Raw genomic sequence first — 16430 nt, forward strand, 5'->3', positions numbered from 1 at the left:
CAGGCCTGCTTCCTTACTTCCCAACCGCAGAATTTCAACCACAGAAACATGGTCTTAATTTACACCCCCTGGAGTCTCCCTGGCTAGCTCTGCCTGGATGTCCCTCGGCACCTCTGCATCCCCCTAGACAAAAGCACTCCTGAATCCCCTGCCGTGGTCCTCTCAGCTGCTCGTGCCAGAAACCACGACCCTCCCTGATGCCCCTCCTCTCTCCTACATCCTACTGGCCACAAACCCTGTCAATGCTCCTGCAGAAATATCCCTGGGTTACAAGCATCTTCAAAAACCTTAGCTCGGGCCATCTCCCTCTCCAGAACTATTATCACAACCTCTTGATTTGTTTCTGTGCTGTCAGTCCTTCTAACCTCTAATCTATTCTTTGAATCAGTTAGTTACTTTAAAAACAAGCGAGAATACCAACAAAAAATAATGCCCCGCTGATTCTCCCGGACTGAAGGCTCCCGTTAGCTCTCTGCTATCTCTACGCTACAGCCTAAAGGCTGGCACACAACCGCCTTTCCTATCTTGTCCCAACTTGCTCCTCAAATCCCCTCTCCGTACCATTCCCACCTCTGAATCCAGAACTCTAAGAACCGAGTATTTTTCCTACTTCCCCGGTCCTTTTATAACTGGGCCTTTGCACTTTCCGTTCCTGCATCAGGAATAATGTCTCCTGCCCCCCAAGTAAACTTCTACCCTTTTCTTTCTCTTCCTTCCTTGGTGCCTTTCATACATCTGTTACGGCCTTTATCAGATCACACAAGAACATATTACTACACCTGCCCGTCACCTTCACCTCGGGACACACCGAATGCCCTGCTCACACACTCTGTAGTTCTTGACATCGTCCGCACCGCCCTCACCACCAGTACCACCGCCACACCAACAGCTAATACTAAATGCTCAAACCGTCATGCACGCCTAAGGCCACGCGGTTAGGAAGCAGCAGCTGCTCAAAACTACTAAATGAAGACACGTGTAACAACCTGCATCTTGGCTTCTCCTGAGAGCACGAAGAAGCCAGAAACTAAGCTTCTGGATTGTCCTTCCCACAACCAGAAGTTCCTGCCAGAGTACAGTGCTCTGAAATCCTGCACGGGTTCGACCATCTCAGAAAATGAAAGAATGCAACTGCTTGTCCTTGAAGCCAATCCTGTCCAAACCGCTGGGAGTAAACACACGTGCGATGCTTTCTCCTGATCCCAGGTGAGTAGCATCCAAATGAGAAGAGTCCACCAATCTTGAATTTATTTCAACTTTTGGTTTAACTTTAATTAATAAATTTAATTTTAATTGAGGCTTCTCGCTGTCCTTTCATTCATTCCTCTCCTTTGACATTATTAATCGCCATTCTGGTTACTCACGTTCCATTTGGCATCTCACTGCAGAGAACGAGGGTATTTTTGAGCCAGAAGGAAAAACTTTCTAGTCTAATACTTTCACTTTATAGAGAACTAAAAGCTGCCAGATATTACATGACTACCTAAGACCTCACAACGACTTGGGAGGTATAAGCTGGGTTTAATTCCAAGACTTCTGAGCTATGTAGTGTGGTGCTTTCTTCACTACAAGGACTCAAACAACTGCAAACTGTAATGTGAAATTTCCACAGAAAAACCACTTCTGTATTTAAGGCTTTTTTTCTGAATTAAAAAGTCACTGACTTTTTAAAACACGCCAGTACTGAAAGGTTCTGTGATGAGTGTCTGTGATCTCTGTTAGGTTCCTTACATGCTTCCTTCTATACCCCAGCTCTGTGAGATATTACGAGCAGAGTAGAAAACCACAGATCTGGGAATCTTTCCTCAAAAATTCTTACACAGAGTTAATCCTGTAGTTATAGTTGTTGCTATTCCTGGAGACAAAAAGAGAAATAAAATTTAATTCATCAGCGGAAGATGGCATTTTGGGGGTTTATCACAAGGGCAGACTTGGAATCATCTTCAGGGTGTGATAACACTACTCAGACGACCAGTATCTCCCACCATGACCACTAACACCAACGTTCTTCCTATAGCACTGGTTTTCATATTGCAAGCTGTATATAATTTTGATTAATTAGGAAATAAAATTTATAAAATGCAAACAACTACTGCTTCTAACAAAATCAGGCAAGGAGAAAAAAAAGCTACTCTGAGCAAAACAATGGCACACAGAGCTATTTCAAGAAGCTCCCTGGTTGGTGTCACATCTACTCCTGCAGTTCTTACATTTTCTATGTGTGGCTGTGAAATGTTGCAATCAAAGCTGGAAGGTCAATGCAAAAGGTGGTAACAGAGACCAAGAGGCCCTGAGGGTAGAGAATAAAAAGTCAATAAGGAAGTAAACTGTTTAAATGGCAGTACCAGTGAACCATATTTTTAACTTAATAATAAAATGCCCGTAAGTATTAAAAAACAAACTTTTTATTATCGAAATGTCTACCTTTTCCCAGTGAGACAGTTGTTTTAATAATACAAAATCTTAAAACATCTCTTAGGAAGGCAAATTATAATTTTACAGTAAAACAGATGCTAACTGTCCCACGTATGCTCAATTAAGTCCAAATTGGTAAACTCATCTTGACTAAGGTAAGACGCTGCATTATATAATTTAATATACAAACTGTTACTTTATTCATCGTATTTAAGGAGGTATGCCATCTTTGTGTCAAGTTACAAAAACATTTTTTTTCTTATGAGAGATCTTACTTAATTCTTTAAATGTGTGTGTTTTCCTTCTTTACACAAAAATAGATTATAACTGGGGCGCCTGGGAGTCTCAGTCAGTTAAGCATCCAACTTCGGCTCAGGTCATGATCTCACAGTTCACGAGTGTGAGCCCCACATCGGGCTCTGGGCTGACAGCTCGGAGCCTGAAGACGACTTCAGATTCTGTGTCTCCCTCTCTCTGCCCCTCCCGCACTCATGATCTGTCTGTCTGTCTCTCTGTCTCTCAGAAAGAAACATTAAAAAAAAATTCTTTTAAATAGATTATAACCAACACGGGCCTATCACTGGTCCTTAATTCCACATGCCAATGTATTTTTTCATCTTGGTATTTACCATTTTCTCGGTCTGTCGCCAATGACAATCCTTGTAAAGAGAAGGGACAGAGAACAGAACTTGAAGAATAGCCCACACCTACTCCCTGCAAATGTGACAAGCCTCCTTACCTGTATTTGTTCCTCCCAGAGTGAAGCCAGTGGTAGATTTCGGTCCAAAGAGGCCAGTTCCAAAACCACCTGAGGAAGCGGATGTAGTTGCAGGAGTTGCAGTGCTTCCAAGAGTTCCAAAATTGAGCCCCACCGAAGGGTTGCTTGTTACAAAAAAACCAAGAGACAGTCTATTAGAGCCAGGATTTCTTTAAGAAAAATAAAAGCTCGAGGTTAATTACCTTCTTTCATTTAACATATTCAATATGCCTCCAGAGAATACAAAAGGAACTAACATTTTTAACCAACCAAACTCAAATATTTTCCTGTTCCCTTTAAAAATAAGTCACATATAAAAGTAGCCTTAAAAAATACAATGGGGGGGGCGCTGGGTGGCTCAGTCAGTTAAGCATCCGACTTTGGCTCAGATCATGATCTCACGGTCTAGGAGTTTGAGCCCGCGTCAGGCTCTGTGCTGTCAGCTCAGAGTCTGGAGCCTGCTTGGAGTTCTGTCTCCCTCTCTCTCTGGCCCGCCCTTGCTCATGCTGTCTCTCCCTCTCAAAAAAAAAAAAAAAAGCTAGCATACTTTTAAATGGCTAGGGAAATGCTATGAACGTGGATCATTTTCTTCTGGAATGACTCATGTACAGTCCACATTTCCAAAAGCATTTGTTCTTCCCCAACTAATAATAACATAAAGAAAAATAACATACCCAGAAATAGAAAAGTTATTCTAAGTGGTCTTCACTACCTCTCTATTGCTATATTACCACATTCATGGAGTTGGGGTGGGTGGGGGTGGGGGGGCAGAGGACACAGGTATCTTGCCACCAAAACAGCAGTAAGAACTGGGGGCGGGGGTGAGAAGATGAGAAGGACTCAAGGTAACCTGGCAAGAGTAAAATGCAAAGCAAAATTACCCTCGATCCAGAGTTTCTGAAAGCTTAAAAAGAACAGCTGATAATAACAAGTGATATGAACAGAGTTCACAACTTTCAACTGTTCTTATCAAAACTCGGGGGCTCAAATTTGCTATCTATGGGTGGGAGAGCAAATTATGAAAATAAACAAGAAATCCTGACAATTTGCCACTTCAAAAATTGTGTAGGAGAGAATATATCAACATGTAACATGATGGGAGATCCCATTCATCCTGTATACGTACCTTTATTACTTCTCCCTCACCTTCCATACAGACATAATCACCATAAGAGAAGCCAAGGTCAGTTTTAAAAAGTTTAAAAGTCTGGGATGTTTCAATTTAAGAAGGCAGTAGTGTTACGGCTGGGTTCCAGTACCAGCACCCCAGTGTCCTGGTACCTGTGTGACATTACTTAGTGTTTATGATTCTCTATTTCCTCATCTGCAAAATGGGAGTAACAGTGCCCACTTAACAGATTTTTTGAAAGATTAAGAGATTAAATGTTACTACCGCCATCATAAGGAACACTTATAAATTCAATTAAACGCATTATGTACAAGGTATTATGCCAGCTAATCACTGTAAGGGGAATAGAGACGAGCTTACTAAGAAGGTAGAACTTGAAATCAGTCATCGACACTGAGTAGGGAAGAAAAAAAAAAGACTACACCCTCTGTCTTAGTTTATCACTGATTTTAAAATTTTTTTTTTTTTCCAACGCTTTTTTATTTATCTTTGGGACAGAGAGAGACAGAGCATGAACAGGGGAGGGGCAGAGAGAGAGGGAGACACGGAATCGGAAACAGGCTCCAGGCTCTGAGCTGTCAGCACAGAGCCTGACGCGGGGCTCGAACTCACAGGCCGTGAGATCGTGACCTGGCTGAAGTCGGACGCTTAACCGACTGCACCACCCAGGCGCCCCAGTTTATCACTGATTTTAAAATGATTTCTATGAGCACAGGTGTATGTGTGTCCCAGGTGTGCAGTACAGAGGGCTGGCCGAACAGGGTTGCAAAGTTTCACCAACAAAGCACAAATCCTAAACACTTAATTAACTGCATTAAAATGGTATTCTAGGGGGCACCTGGGTGGCTCAGTCGGTTAAGTGTCCGATGCTTAATTTCAGCTCAGGTCGTGATGTTGTGATTTGGGAGTTCGAGCCAGGTATCAGGCTTCCTGATAGCACGGAGCCTGCTTGGGATTCTCCCTCCCTGCCCCTCCTCACCCCAGTGCATGCACCTGCTCTCTTTCAAAAATAAACATTAAAAAAAAAAAAGATATTTAAATAAACACTATTGGCAAATTTTACAAACATCAAATTAAAAAAATGGTTATTATGCTCTGCTGTCTCCCAAATAAATCAGTGATCCCATTTGGTTTTACTGCCATTCCATAAAGACACAAAAGAAGTACAGCCAAGGTAGGTCTAAAAAGACAATTAAAATATTTAAAATGTCTTGATAACTGAAGACACAATGAAGTGTTTCACACCTAAATTTGAAAACATTACCAAAGAAATATATCAAAGTGGTATCTTCTTACTCAGAAAAGCAAGAGAAATTTCTCTGTGGCAGAGAAATTTACTTAATGAAAACCAAAAGCCACCCCAGACATGACCAATTTTTGCCTCAACCTGGTATTATCTGCTAGTGACTCTTTAAGACGTGCTACAGAAAAGCCAAGTTGACTCCAGCAGATCAGGACCTGCCCTAATGTGGACTCAGGAGGTAACACTTACTGAGCACCTACCAAGCGCCAGGTGTGATGCTAAATACTTTCCATGCTTTATCCGATTCAACACCTCTGTGAGGTACATAGATGATACCCCTTTTCCAGACGTGGGAACTGTTGGACAGTAACGTTGCTGAAACGATTTACCTAGAGACCAAATCGCTAGATGGCTCTAGGGGTAGTTAGGCCTTCAAACCAGTACTCCACGAGACAGACGTCAGATGGTCTCTCCTTTCATTCATTTATCTAAGCCCTTCTGAAGATTGTGTACATGTTTCCAGCTCAAGACTCAGAATTCCTTTACTCGGTCATTCAACAAGGATCTATGAAAGCCCTTGTCATGTGCCAGGAACTGTCACAGGGACTGAGGACAGAGTGGTAAGACTCAGATCCTGACTTCAGGAAGTTTCCAGTCAGTGGAGAGAAATGAATCAATCACTCATGCACTCAAAAAATACGCACTGAGCTTCACTGTGTCTACCCAAAAAAACGACATGAAACGGTCTTTGCCCTCATGGAGCTTCCGTTCCGTTGCTGGGATCAGAATATAAACAAGTCAACAAAAAATACAATGAATTGGGGCGCCTGGGTGGCTCAGTCGGTTGAGCGGCCGACTTCGGCTCAGGTCATGATCTCGCGGTCCGTGAGTTCGAGCCCCGCGTCGGGCTCTGTGCTGACAGCTCGGAGCCTGGAGCCTGCTTCGGATTCTGTGTCTCCCTCTCTCTGACCCTCCCCCGTTCATTCTCTGTCTCTCTCTGTCTCAAAAATAAATAAACGTTAAAAAAAATTTTAATAAAATATACATAATGAATTGACTACAACCGTGGTAAGTGCTATATGACAGGGTGCTATGAGGATGGAAACCTCGTCTACACTGGCAGAGCTGCAAAGACCTCTCTGGATAGGTAAGCATTGGAGTCCCAACAATAGACACTAGCCTGGCACTCAAGGAGGTGGCGGGGGGATTCCAATCAGCGGGAACTGACCCAAGGGGAAGGGGTTGGGCCAAGCCCACCTGAGGAACTAAGAAAATGCCCAAGTTGCTACAGCAGTGTTTTTCAACCTAAGATTAGGACCCATCAGAAGTAGAACATCAATTTAGCAGATCACAACCAGCATTTAAAAAAAAAAACAAAATGGAGGGGCACCTGGGTGGCTCAGTGGGTTAAGCCTCTGACTTCGGCTCAGGTCATGATCTCACGGTCCGTGGGTTCAAGCCCCCCGTTGGGCTCTGTGCTCACAGCCCAGAGAGAGCCTGGAGCCTGCTTGGGATTCTGTGCCTCCCTCTCTCTCTGCCCCTCCCCAGCTCGTGCTCGGTCTCTCTCTGTCTCCCAAAATAAATAGATAGATAGATATTTTAGAAAAATTTTAAATTAGCAGGCCTTGCTGATTATGTGTGCAGAGTGAAAGAAAAGGAGGTATTAAAGGAGAGAGACTCCCAGATTTTATATTTGACTATGTAGTCTGCCCAACCCCCCCCCTTTTTTTTTAACCCAAGGAAGATTCTTTTTTTGCCCTTTTAATCTACAACCACATTCCTCAAACTTCACAAGACGCCGTGTAACGCGTTCTACGCGCTTTACTGGATTTAAGGAACTCCTCCACTTTTACCTTAAAAAGACTGAATTCTAAAGACTCCATGTCTCATCACGACAATGATCTTTAACGATTTTAATGGTCTCTGGACCTCTGCTAGCTTTACTTCGCCATCTGAGCTGGTGGTTTAGCAGGCTGCACAAAAACGAGAAATATGCTACATTTTTCAGTGTAAGTCATTACAACACAACACTCGCTCATGTACACTCATCTGCACATCATGTTCAAAATCATCACCAATAAATGCTGTAACAAGTGTTTAAAACAAGAAACAACAAAGGAGAGGGTCCCATGAGGTCCAAAGACCTGAGCTCGTTTAAAATCCCACAACATCATTAAGCCCTGGAGAGTCCCACACCGTGTCTCCTGCGATGAAATCTGAATTCTCGGGGAGAAACTCTGACTTGTGCCCCTTAAAATCTTCTATTACACTGTCTTTTTCTAAAACCCCAGAGTAAGCCCCAGTGCCGTTCATTCGTTCACCATTCGTTCCGTGCCTCGGGCTGCCGCGCCGCTGGGGCTCGGCGGGACATGCCAGGCCCTTCCACGCAGCCAGACCCCCTCCGTGGGAACAATGTGTGAGTATGAACCATCGTAAATTCTGGGGGACCTCACAGCCCCGAGACCATCCGCCCTCCTGCCGACCAGGCCGCCGGGGTGGGCGGCAGGGCGCTGAAATAAGGCAGGGCTTCGAAGCTGGCCCTGGGCAAGTATTTTGCCACCAGGCCCACCGGGAAGGAAACCCGGGGGGCGGGGGGAAGAGGGAGGGACGGGCCCATCCACCGGAGCCTCAAGGGGGAGGACCCGGGCCGGGGAAAGCGAGGAGGTGCGGTTACCTAGACGCCCCAGTCCCGAAGGAGAAACCGCCGCCTGCGCCGGTCCCGCCGGCGGCGACGGTGGTGGAGCCCAGCGTGCTGGTCCCGAAGGAAAACCCCGTGGACATGGCTGCCGGGGCTCGAAGGCGTCAGCAAGCTGCAAGGGGCCGGGGACGCTCCTCTCTCCTCAGAGTCAAGGCGGGCCGCGCAGCATCGCTCTCACCCAGCCGCGACCTGGCGGGAACTTCAAGTCCCAGCGGCTGAGAAGGCCGAAGTGGGTGGGGCCACCACGCGAGAGCACGTTCCGGCGCCCGCCGCGCGCACGTAGCCCACCGGGAGCGAGGCCGCCGCGCAAGGCGCCCTGGGACCGGGGGTGGGTCGGCGCGCCGCGCAAGGCACCCTGGGAGGGGGCGGAGTGGGCGTGCCGCCGGCTCTCTTACGGAGGTGGCGTCCGGCGTTAAAGGCAAGGCGGACCGTTTCTTTTTAGCTCTGTATTGGGAGACGTGTTGACGTAATCTGTACTTTATGGTTGTTGAATCGCAATTATTGCTTATGTCCTTCCCTACTGGTGAAAGGGATGCGCGGAGTCCCAGAGTGAGGAAGACCCTATGGAGCATTCCAGGCGCCTTTATAGTAAAGGAGGCGACCTCAGTTTTTGGTTGGCTACCGCCCCTTCCCGGGGAAGTACCGGGAGCGTGTCTGCTCCCTGACGTTTCGGTAATGGATCGATAATAATTCATCCGCTCCGCGGCGTTTCAGAGAGTCCGCTGCGGGGGGTGGGGCGCGCTGTGGCTGACCCTGTTGGTGCTGCGCAAACTCCCTGGCGATCAAAGGCTGTGGTCAAGTCCAAGTGTTGCGGCGCGTCCTGCTGGGTAGGAGTTTGTGCAGAGAGCTAGTGCAGAGGAGCAGATGGTATGGATCCTTTCGATCCTGTGTGTGGTGCCTAACGGGCTCTCTACTCAGTTTCTGCTGCTGCTACCAACAAGACAACTGTTCCCAGAATTCCTTGTGCCCGTTCAAACGCATAGTACCTTCAAGTAGTGGTATGGGGGATCCCCAACAAAATGCTTACCTCTTCGTTCTGCATGAGGCTCGTCAAATGTCAAACTCTCCTACAAAGATTGTTTCTAAGTAACATTTTATTGAAAGGATGGTCAAAGAGCATCAGATACTAGAGAACAGGTCTGACGCGAAAGTCAGAAACCAAAACAAAACGAAGGAATGGAGATAATTTGGGAAGCAAAAATAAACAAGTAACTTTATTTTTATCTTATCTTATACCTAGAGAAACGAGATCCACAAAATCAGAACAGAGTGCTACAAAAAATTTTTAGAAAAAGGAAAAAGGGAGATGTAGGTAACCAAATGAACTCTTAGCCTGGGAGGAACAGCATTCCAGTAGCGGTCGGCACAGCTAGTGCCCAGGTCTTGGATTCTATTATCATTCTCCAATTAAAGGGACTGGACCTCCTTGAGAAATTATTAATTCTAAGAGTTGGGGTGGAAAAGATGCAAGATGAGCCTGGAGCATATTGTAGTGCCAGAAAGTAAGGAAGTGCTCAAAAAACCAGAAACCAAAAAACCCCTGCCTATATTGATGAGGTATGTCAAAGGACATAGGAGCCAAGTGAAAAATTTACTGATGGCCAAAGCTGGAACAAGAAACTAAGGAAATAACAGATTATAACCAAAAGTTTAAAATGAACATCGGTAAATCCACACTGATGTAAGCGAATGAATAAATAATAAATGGGGAAGAATAGAAAAATATCTTGTGCAGAAGCATTCCAAATCATTTATATAGAAACACTGCCCCACAAGAGGGGGAGAACAACTCCTACTCCATAAGGGTGGTATTATAAAGTCGTAAGAATTTCCCAGAAAATATATTTGGAAGACAAAGGGGGCGACTGGGTGGCTCAGTCAGTTAAGCATCTGACTGTTGGTTTCTGCTCAGGTTGTGATCTCACAGTTCTTGAGATTGAGCCCTGCATCAGGCTCTGCGCTGACAGAGCGGACAGGCTCTTTTTCTCCCTCTCTCTCTAGCCCCCTTGCTCACTCGCGCTCTCTCTCTTTCTCTCTCAAAATAAAAATAAACATTAAAAAAAAAAAAAGACAAAGGCCTAGAGAATAGGAATAAAAGAATAATAAATTAGAGTCAGACCAGGACTTTTCACATCTGATAGAAGAAAGAAAGGAGAGAGGCGCTTGGGTGGCTCAGTCAGTTGAGTGTCTGACTTCAGCTCAGGTCGAGCCCCGCATCAGTCTCTGTGCTGACAGCTCAGAGCCTGGAGCCTGCTTCTGATTCTGTGTCTCCCTCTCTCTCTACCCCTCCCCTGGCTCATACTCTGTCTCTCTCTCCCTCTCAAAAATAAGTAAACATTTAAAAAAATGTTTTTTGAAAAAGAAAGGAGAAAGGGAGGGAAATGGGAAGAACAATAACAGAAGGAAGGGAGAAAAAAAGAAGAAAATAATAAAAAGAAAGAAACAGTAATTATCTCAGAAATAATATAAGAAAATTTCCCATAATTAAGGAAAATGTGTTTTTAGATTGAAAGAGTTCAGCATGGGGGCACCTGGGTCCAACTTCAGCTCAGGTCATGATACCACGGCTGGTGAGTTCAAGCCCCACCTCAGGCTCTGTGCTGACAGCTCACAGCCTAGAGCCTGCTTCAGATTTTGTGTCTCTCTTTCTGCCCTCTTCTGCTCATGCTCTATCTCTTTCAAGAATAAAAAACATTAAACAAAATATTCAAAGAGTTCATCATGTTCTCAAAACACTGGATGGAAATAGAGGAGAAAACCAAGTTTCTTGTTTTAAAATTTCAGATCATGGGGGTGAAGAGATCCAGAAAGCTTCCTGAGAAAATAAAGTGGGGACCTCCGAAGGGAAACCAGGAAGTCATCAGGTTTCTAAACAGGTACCGTGGAAGTTAGGATGTGTTTCTGGGAGCTCTCAAAATCCTAAGAGAAAAAATTTTTCCCAGCACAGGATTCTAGACCCAGCCAAACTATCCATCAAAGATTTGTCTTTTGCCTTATTTCAGGAAGTCATTAAATAATATACTCCACCAAAACAGAACAGAACAAAGTAAGCAAATCAAGAAGAATACAACATAAGATCTGGGAATTCAACACAAAAGACTGATCAAGACATTTCCCTGGCTTCACCATATACTGGTGAAGGGGAGTCCCAAGATAATTCAGTAGGCCTAGAGAACAACTGGAACAACCTGGAATAAGAAGGGAAGAGACTCTTAGAGATATCTAGGGACCTCTGGACAGATGTCTCGAGGAAAAACAATGGAACTGAGAGATTATCTGTCGGACTTAACCATGAAGGAATACTGGATCTAGTGTGAGAATACTTAACATGAGAGAGAAAGAAAACTAGGCAAATTACTCAAAGAGGCAATTGAAAAAAAAAATTCAATTATATAAGAAAGGAAATGTAAGTGGAGTACTTAATTTGGAATCACAGTGAAGAGTCTATAAGAATAATAATGAAAACATGAGTGTGAATTCAACTTTTTTAAGGTGTTAAAACTTTAATAGCACAAGAGGAAGGAGAAATGCAAATCTGGGAGCAGGGGATTTCCTACAAGAGCTAAATTCTGACCTTAAGTGAAGGAAGAAACTGAAAAAAATTACCTAAAACTGAAAAAGTCAAGAAAGAGTCCTAAAACTATGTTACTTAGACATACGAAAGTAAAAACAAGAAAAAGACAAAAATCAGAATGAGTGCTTTGGGGAAGTAGGAACAGTGATGAAGCAGGGGATAACCAAATTTTGTTACAAGCTTTATGCTACTCTTGAATACTTGTTTGTTTATTTTTTTGTTTGTTTATTTTAAAGTAGGATCCATGCCCAGTGTTAGAGCCCAATGTGAGGCTTGAACTCACAACCCTAAGATCTAGACCTGAGCTGAGATAAAAAATCAGACGCTTGGCCAACTGAGCCACCCAGATGCCCCTACCCTTGGACTTTAGAAAAAAAACAACAGTATATATTACTTTGAAAAGAAGTTAAAATGTCCTACTTCATAGACTTTTCCCAGTTACGAAAATATCATACTTGCAGAAGAATGCAGAAAGGATACAAGTTCTGTTTATAAACTAAACATCCACGTCATGAAACGCCCATATTGTAACCACCACCCACATCAAGAAACTGGATGCTGTACGCAACTTAGAAGTTCTTTTTATGCCCTTCCTCATTCACACTCCAATGGTAACCATTTTCCTGATGATTGTAAGAATATATTCTTTACTTTTCCTTAGTGTTTTAGCACCTCTGTGTTCACCCCTAAACATAGTTGAGTTTTGTCTATTTTTGAACTATAACATAAATGGAATCATAGCATATGGTTGTTTTGTGTCTTGCATTTTTTGTTCAACCTTATGATTTTCATCTTTGCTGTTATTTTTTTTTTTAATTAAAAAATTTTTTTTCAACGTTTTTTATTTATTTTTGGGACAGAGAGAGACAGAGCATGAACGGGGGAGGGGCAGAGAGAGAGGGAGACACAGAATCGGAAACAGGCTCCAGGCTCCGAGCCGTCAGCCCAGAGCCCGATGCGGGGCTCGAACTCACGGACCGCGAGATCGTGACCTGGCTGAAGTCGGACGCTTAACCGACGGCGCCACCCAGGCGCCCCACATCTTTGCTGTTATATGTAACTGAATATTCATTAACATTGCTGCATATTATTCCATTTTATGACTGTATCACCATTTATCTATCCACCTATTTTACTCTTGCTGTTGTTTATAGTTTTGGGCTATTACAGATGGGGTACTAAAAACATTATTATACATAATACTCTATACTATACTATTGCATATACATAATATACATAACATACTATTGCATATGCTTAAGATTCTCTAGAGTCCACATTTAGGAGTGAGTTGATGGTTCATAGGCTATGAACATGTTCAACTAGGTAAGGTGATGATAAACCTTTGAAAGGCTTTGTAACAAATTATACTCCCACAGCAACTATGGTCTGAGAGTCCATGCTGTTACGGATCCTTGCCAAAACACTTTCCTGATTAATAATAGAGTTAAATACTTTTACATATAGTGATTGAACTTTTGGATATCCTATTTTGTGAAGTCCTGTTCGAATGTTTTACCCATTTTTCTGTGGAGCCTCTGCCTTTTTAAAATTTATTTATAGGAACTCTATATTTTCTGAATATGAATCCTTTGTAGACTATATATGTTAAAAATGTCTTTTATACAAACTGGATTGCTTTGTACTGCCTTATTGTCTTTTTTTCTTAGGAATAGAAATATACAATTTAAATGTAGTTCAATTTACTATGTAAATGTTTTTTACGGTCTTATTTAAATATTTTTCTCCATAATAAAGTCATGAGACTATTCTCACCTAACCTCCATAAGTCTGTTATGCTGCTTTTTTGCATCTGAGTCTTTACTCAACATGGGAATGCATAGTGTGGGGTAAGGTTCAAATTTCATCTTTTTACCCATATAGATACCCATATAGAAACCAAAGTTTCTCAGCCCTATTTACTGAAAAGAGGGTTTCCCCACACTGATCTCCAATATCACATTTTTAATAAATCAAATATCTATATATGTGGGTTTATTTCTGGACTTTCATTCTGTTCCACAAGCCTATCTGCCCTATTCTTGCAACACACTACCTAAGTTACTGTAAATTTATAATGTCTCCAAAATCCCTTTGGGAAAATCTTGCTTTATTGTTCTTCCTCAAACTTATTTTTAGCCCTTTACATTCCCATATATATGGTAAAATCAGCTTATCACACATATGTACTGCCAACTCCCCACCACACCCAAAATACATACGCACACCAAGACTGTTAGGGTAGTGATTGGGCATACACTGAATTTGTAGATAGAGTAGTTTGGGAAGAATTGATATATTTTAAAAATGAGTTTTCTATTCCATGAATATAGTATACCCTCCCATTTATTTAGGCGTGTGTGTGTGTGTGTGTGTGTGTGTGTGTGTGGAGAGAGAGGGAGAAGATTGAGATTGCATATCTGTATACCTATTATCCATCCATTTATGGAGTTTTGTAACATGCTCTATAAATATCTTACACATATTTTGTTAAATTTGTTGACATCTAATATTCTTTTTATGCTGTGGCAAATACATCTTTTTAAAATTCCATTTTCACCTTCTACATTGGAACTTACATGCTGTTTCTATTATTTTAGCAGTTACTCTAGCAAATAACACATATAAACACAATTTTTTTTTTAATTTTTTTTTTTTTTTAACGTTTATTTATTTTTGAGACAGAGAGAGACAGAGCACGAACGGGGGAGGGTCAGAGAGAGGGAGACACAGAATCTGAAACAGGCTCCAGGCTCTGAGCTGTCAGCACAGAGCCCGATGCGGGGCTCAAACTCACGGACTGCGAGATCATGACCTGAGCTGAAGTCGGCCGCTTAACTGACTGAGCCACCCAGGCGCCCCTAAACACAACTTTTTAAGGCTAAAGTTAACCAGCACTCCCACTCTTTTCCAAGGTAATGCAAGGATACTAGGATACTTTATTTCACTCCTAACTCATGTATCTGAATTATTGTTCAACTTAGCAAAACTTTATTATTGTTGTAAGCAGTTCGTGTATATTTACATTTACTCATTTCTGTGTTTGAAAATTTTTTTAACGTTTATTTTTGAGAGACAGAGACAAAGCATGAGTTTGTGGGGGAGGCAGGCAGAAAGATGGGGAGAGAGACACAGAATCTGGAGCAGGCTCCAGCCTCTGAACTGTCAGCGCAGGGCCGGATGCAGGGCTCCACTCACGAAACTATGAGATCATGATCTGAACCAAACACAGAAGCTTAACTGGCTGAGCCACCCGGGCGCCTCTCATTTCTTTATGTTAAAAAGAATTTTCGGGGCGCCTGGTGGCTCAGTCGGTTAAGACTTCGGCTTAGGTCATGATCTCGCGGTCATGGGTTCGAGCCCTGCATCAGGCTCTGTGCTGACAGCTCAGAGCTGGAGCCTGCTTTGGATTCTGTGTCTCCTTCTGTCTCTACCCCTCCCTGCTTGTGCTTTGTGTCTCACTCACTCAAAAATAAACATTAAATGGGGCGCCTGGGTGGCTCAGTCGGTTAAGCGGCTGACTTCGGCTCAGGTCATCATCTCGCGGTCCGTGAGTTCAAGCCCCGCGTCAGGCTCTGTGCTGACAGCTCGGAGCCTGGAGCCTGTTTCAGATTCCGTGTCTCCCTCTTTCTCTGACCCTCCCCTGTTCATGCTCTCTCTCTGTCTCAAAAATAAATAAATGTAAAAAAAAAAAAAAGAATCTTCATTTCTTTTGTATCTTAGATCTCCCATCTGTGATCATTTTCCCTATTCTGAAATACAATTTAGAATTTGCTGTAACGTGGATCATGGCAAACTCAGTCTTTCTGTTTTTGTCTTTTGGAAGATGTCTGAGTTTTTTTCCCCCCTACTTTCATTTTTTGAAAGATATTTTTTCCTGGAAAAAGTATTTTATTTTTTTAAGTGATTTATTTCCCGTTAAAAAAATGTTTTTAAGTTTATTTATTTATTTTGAGAGAGAGAGAGAGAGAGAGAGTGGGAGAGGGACGGGGGGCGGGGGGGGGGGCGGGTAGAGAATCCCAAGTAGGCTCTGCACTGTCACCATGGGACCCCAGGTGGGGCGGGAACTCATGAACCATGAGATCATGACCTGAGCCGAAATCAAGATTTGGACGCTTAACTGACTGAGCCACCCAGGCCTCCCTATTTTATTTGATTTTTTAAAGATTTTATTATTAAGCAATCTCTGCACTGAACATGGGGCTCAAACTTACAACCCTGAGATCACGAGTCACATACTCTACCAATTGAGCCAGCCAGGCACCCCTGCAAAAAGTATTTTAGATCATTAGTTGTTTCTTCCAGTAAACGGCAGATACCATTGCAATGTTTGGTACGTGCCTTCTACTATTGCTGATAAGAAGTCAACTGTAAATGTAATTACGGATCTACTGGAGGTAATTTGTACTTTTACTCTGGATGCTTCTAAGATCTCCCTTTTTGTCTTTGGTGTTGCCATAACAAAGTCACCATAGTGAATCTGTAGTTCGCTATCATGTGTCTAGACATGGATTTCTTTTTATCAAACATGGAATTTGTAGGCTTCTTTATTCTGTGGATCGGTGTCTTCCATGCATTCTAAAAAAAAAAAAAAATTCAGGCATTATCTCATCA

At 43.0% G+C, this 16430-nt stretch overlaps 1 protein-coding gene across 2 annotated transcripts in view; it reads right to left on the minus strand.

Annotated features, from left to right (window-relative positions):
* Positions 1-8524, minus strand: part of NUP58 (nucleoporin 58) — a 50644-nt gene extending 42120 nt beyond the window's left edge. The window contains exons 1-2 of one of the 2 annotated variants that reach the window (XM_058689636.1): positions 8219-8524; positions 3155-3297 (exon numbers count right to left, since the gene is read on the minus strand). In XM_058689636.1, coding sequence (XP_058545619.1) covers positions 3155-3297; positions 8219-8325 — 250 coding nt within the window. In that variant the 5' untranslated portion in view covers positions 8326-8524. The remainder of the gene's footprint in view (positions 1-3154; positions 3298-8218) is intronic. The other variant, XM_058689629.1, reaches the window with a different exon arrangement.
* Positions 8525-16430: the final 7906 nt, after the last annotated feature.

This window comes from Neofelis nebulosa, chromosome 1, assembly GCF_028018385.1.
Source record: "Neofelis nebulosa isolate mNeoNeb1 chromosome 1, mNeoNeb1.pri, whole genome shotgun sequence".
Taxonomy (NCBI): Eukaryota; Metazoa; Chordata; class Mammalia; order Carnivora; family Felidae; genus Neofelis; species Neofelis nebulosa.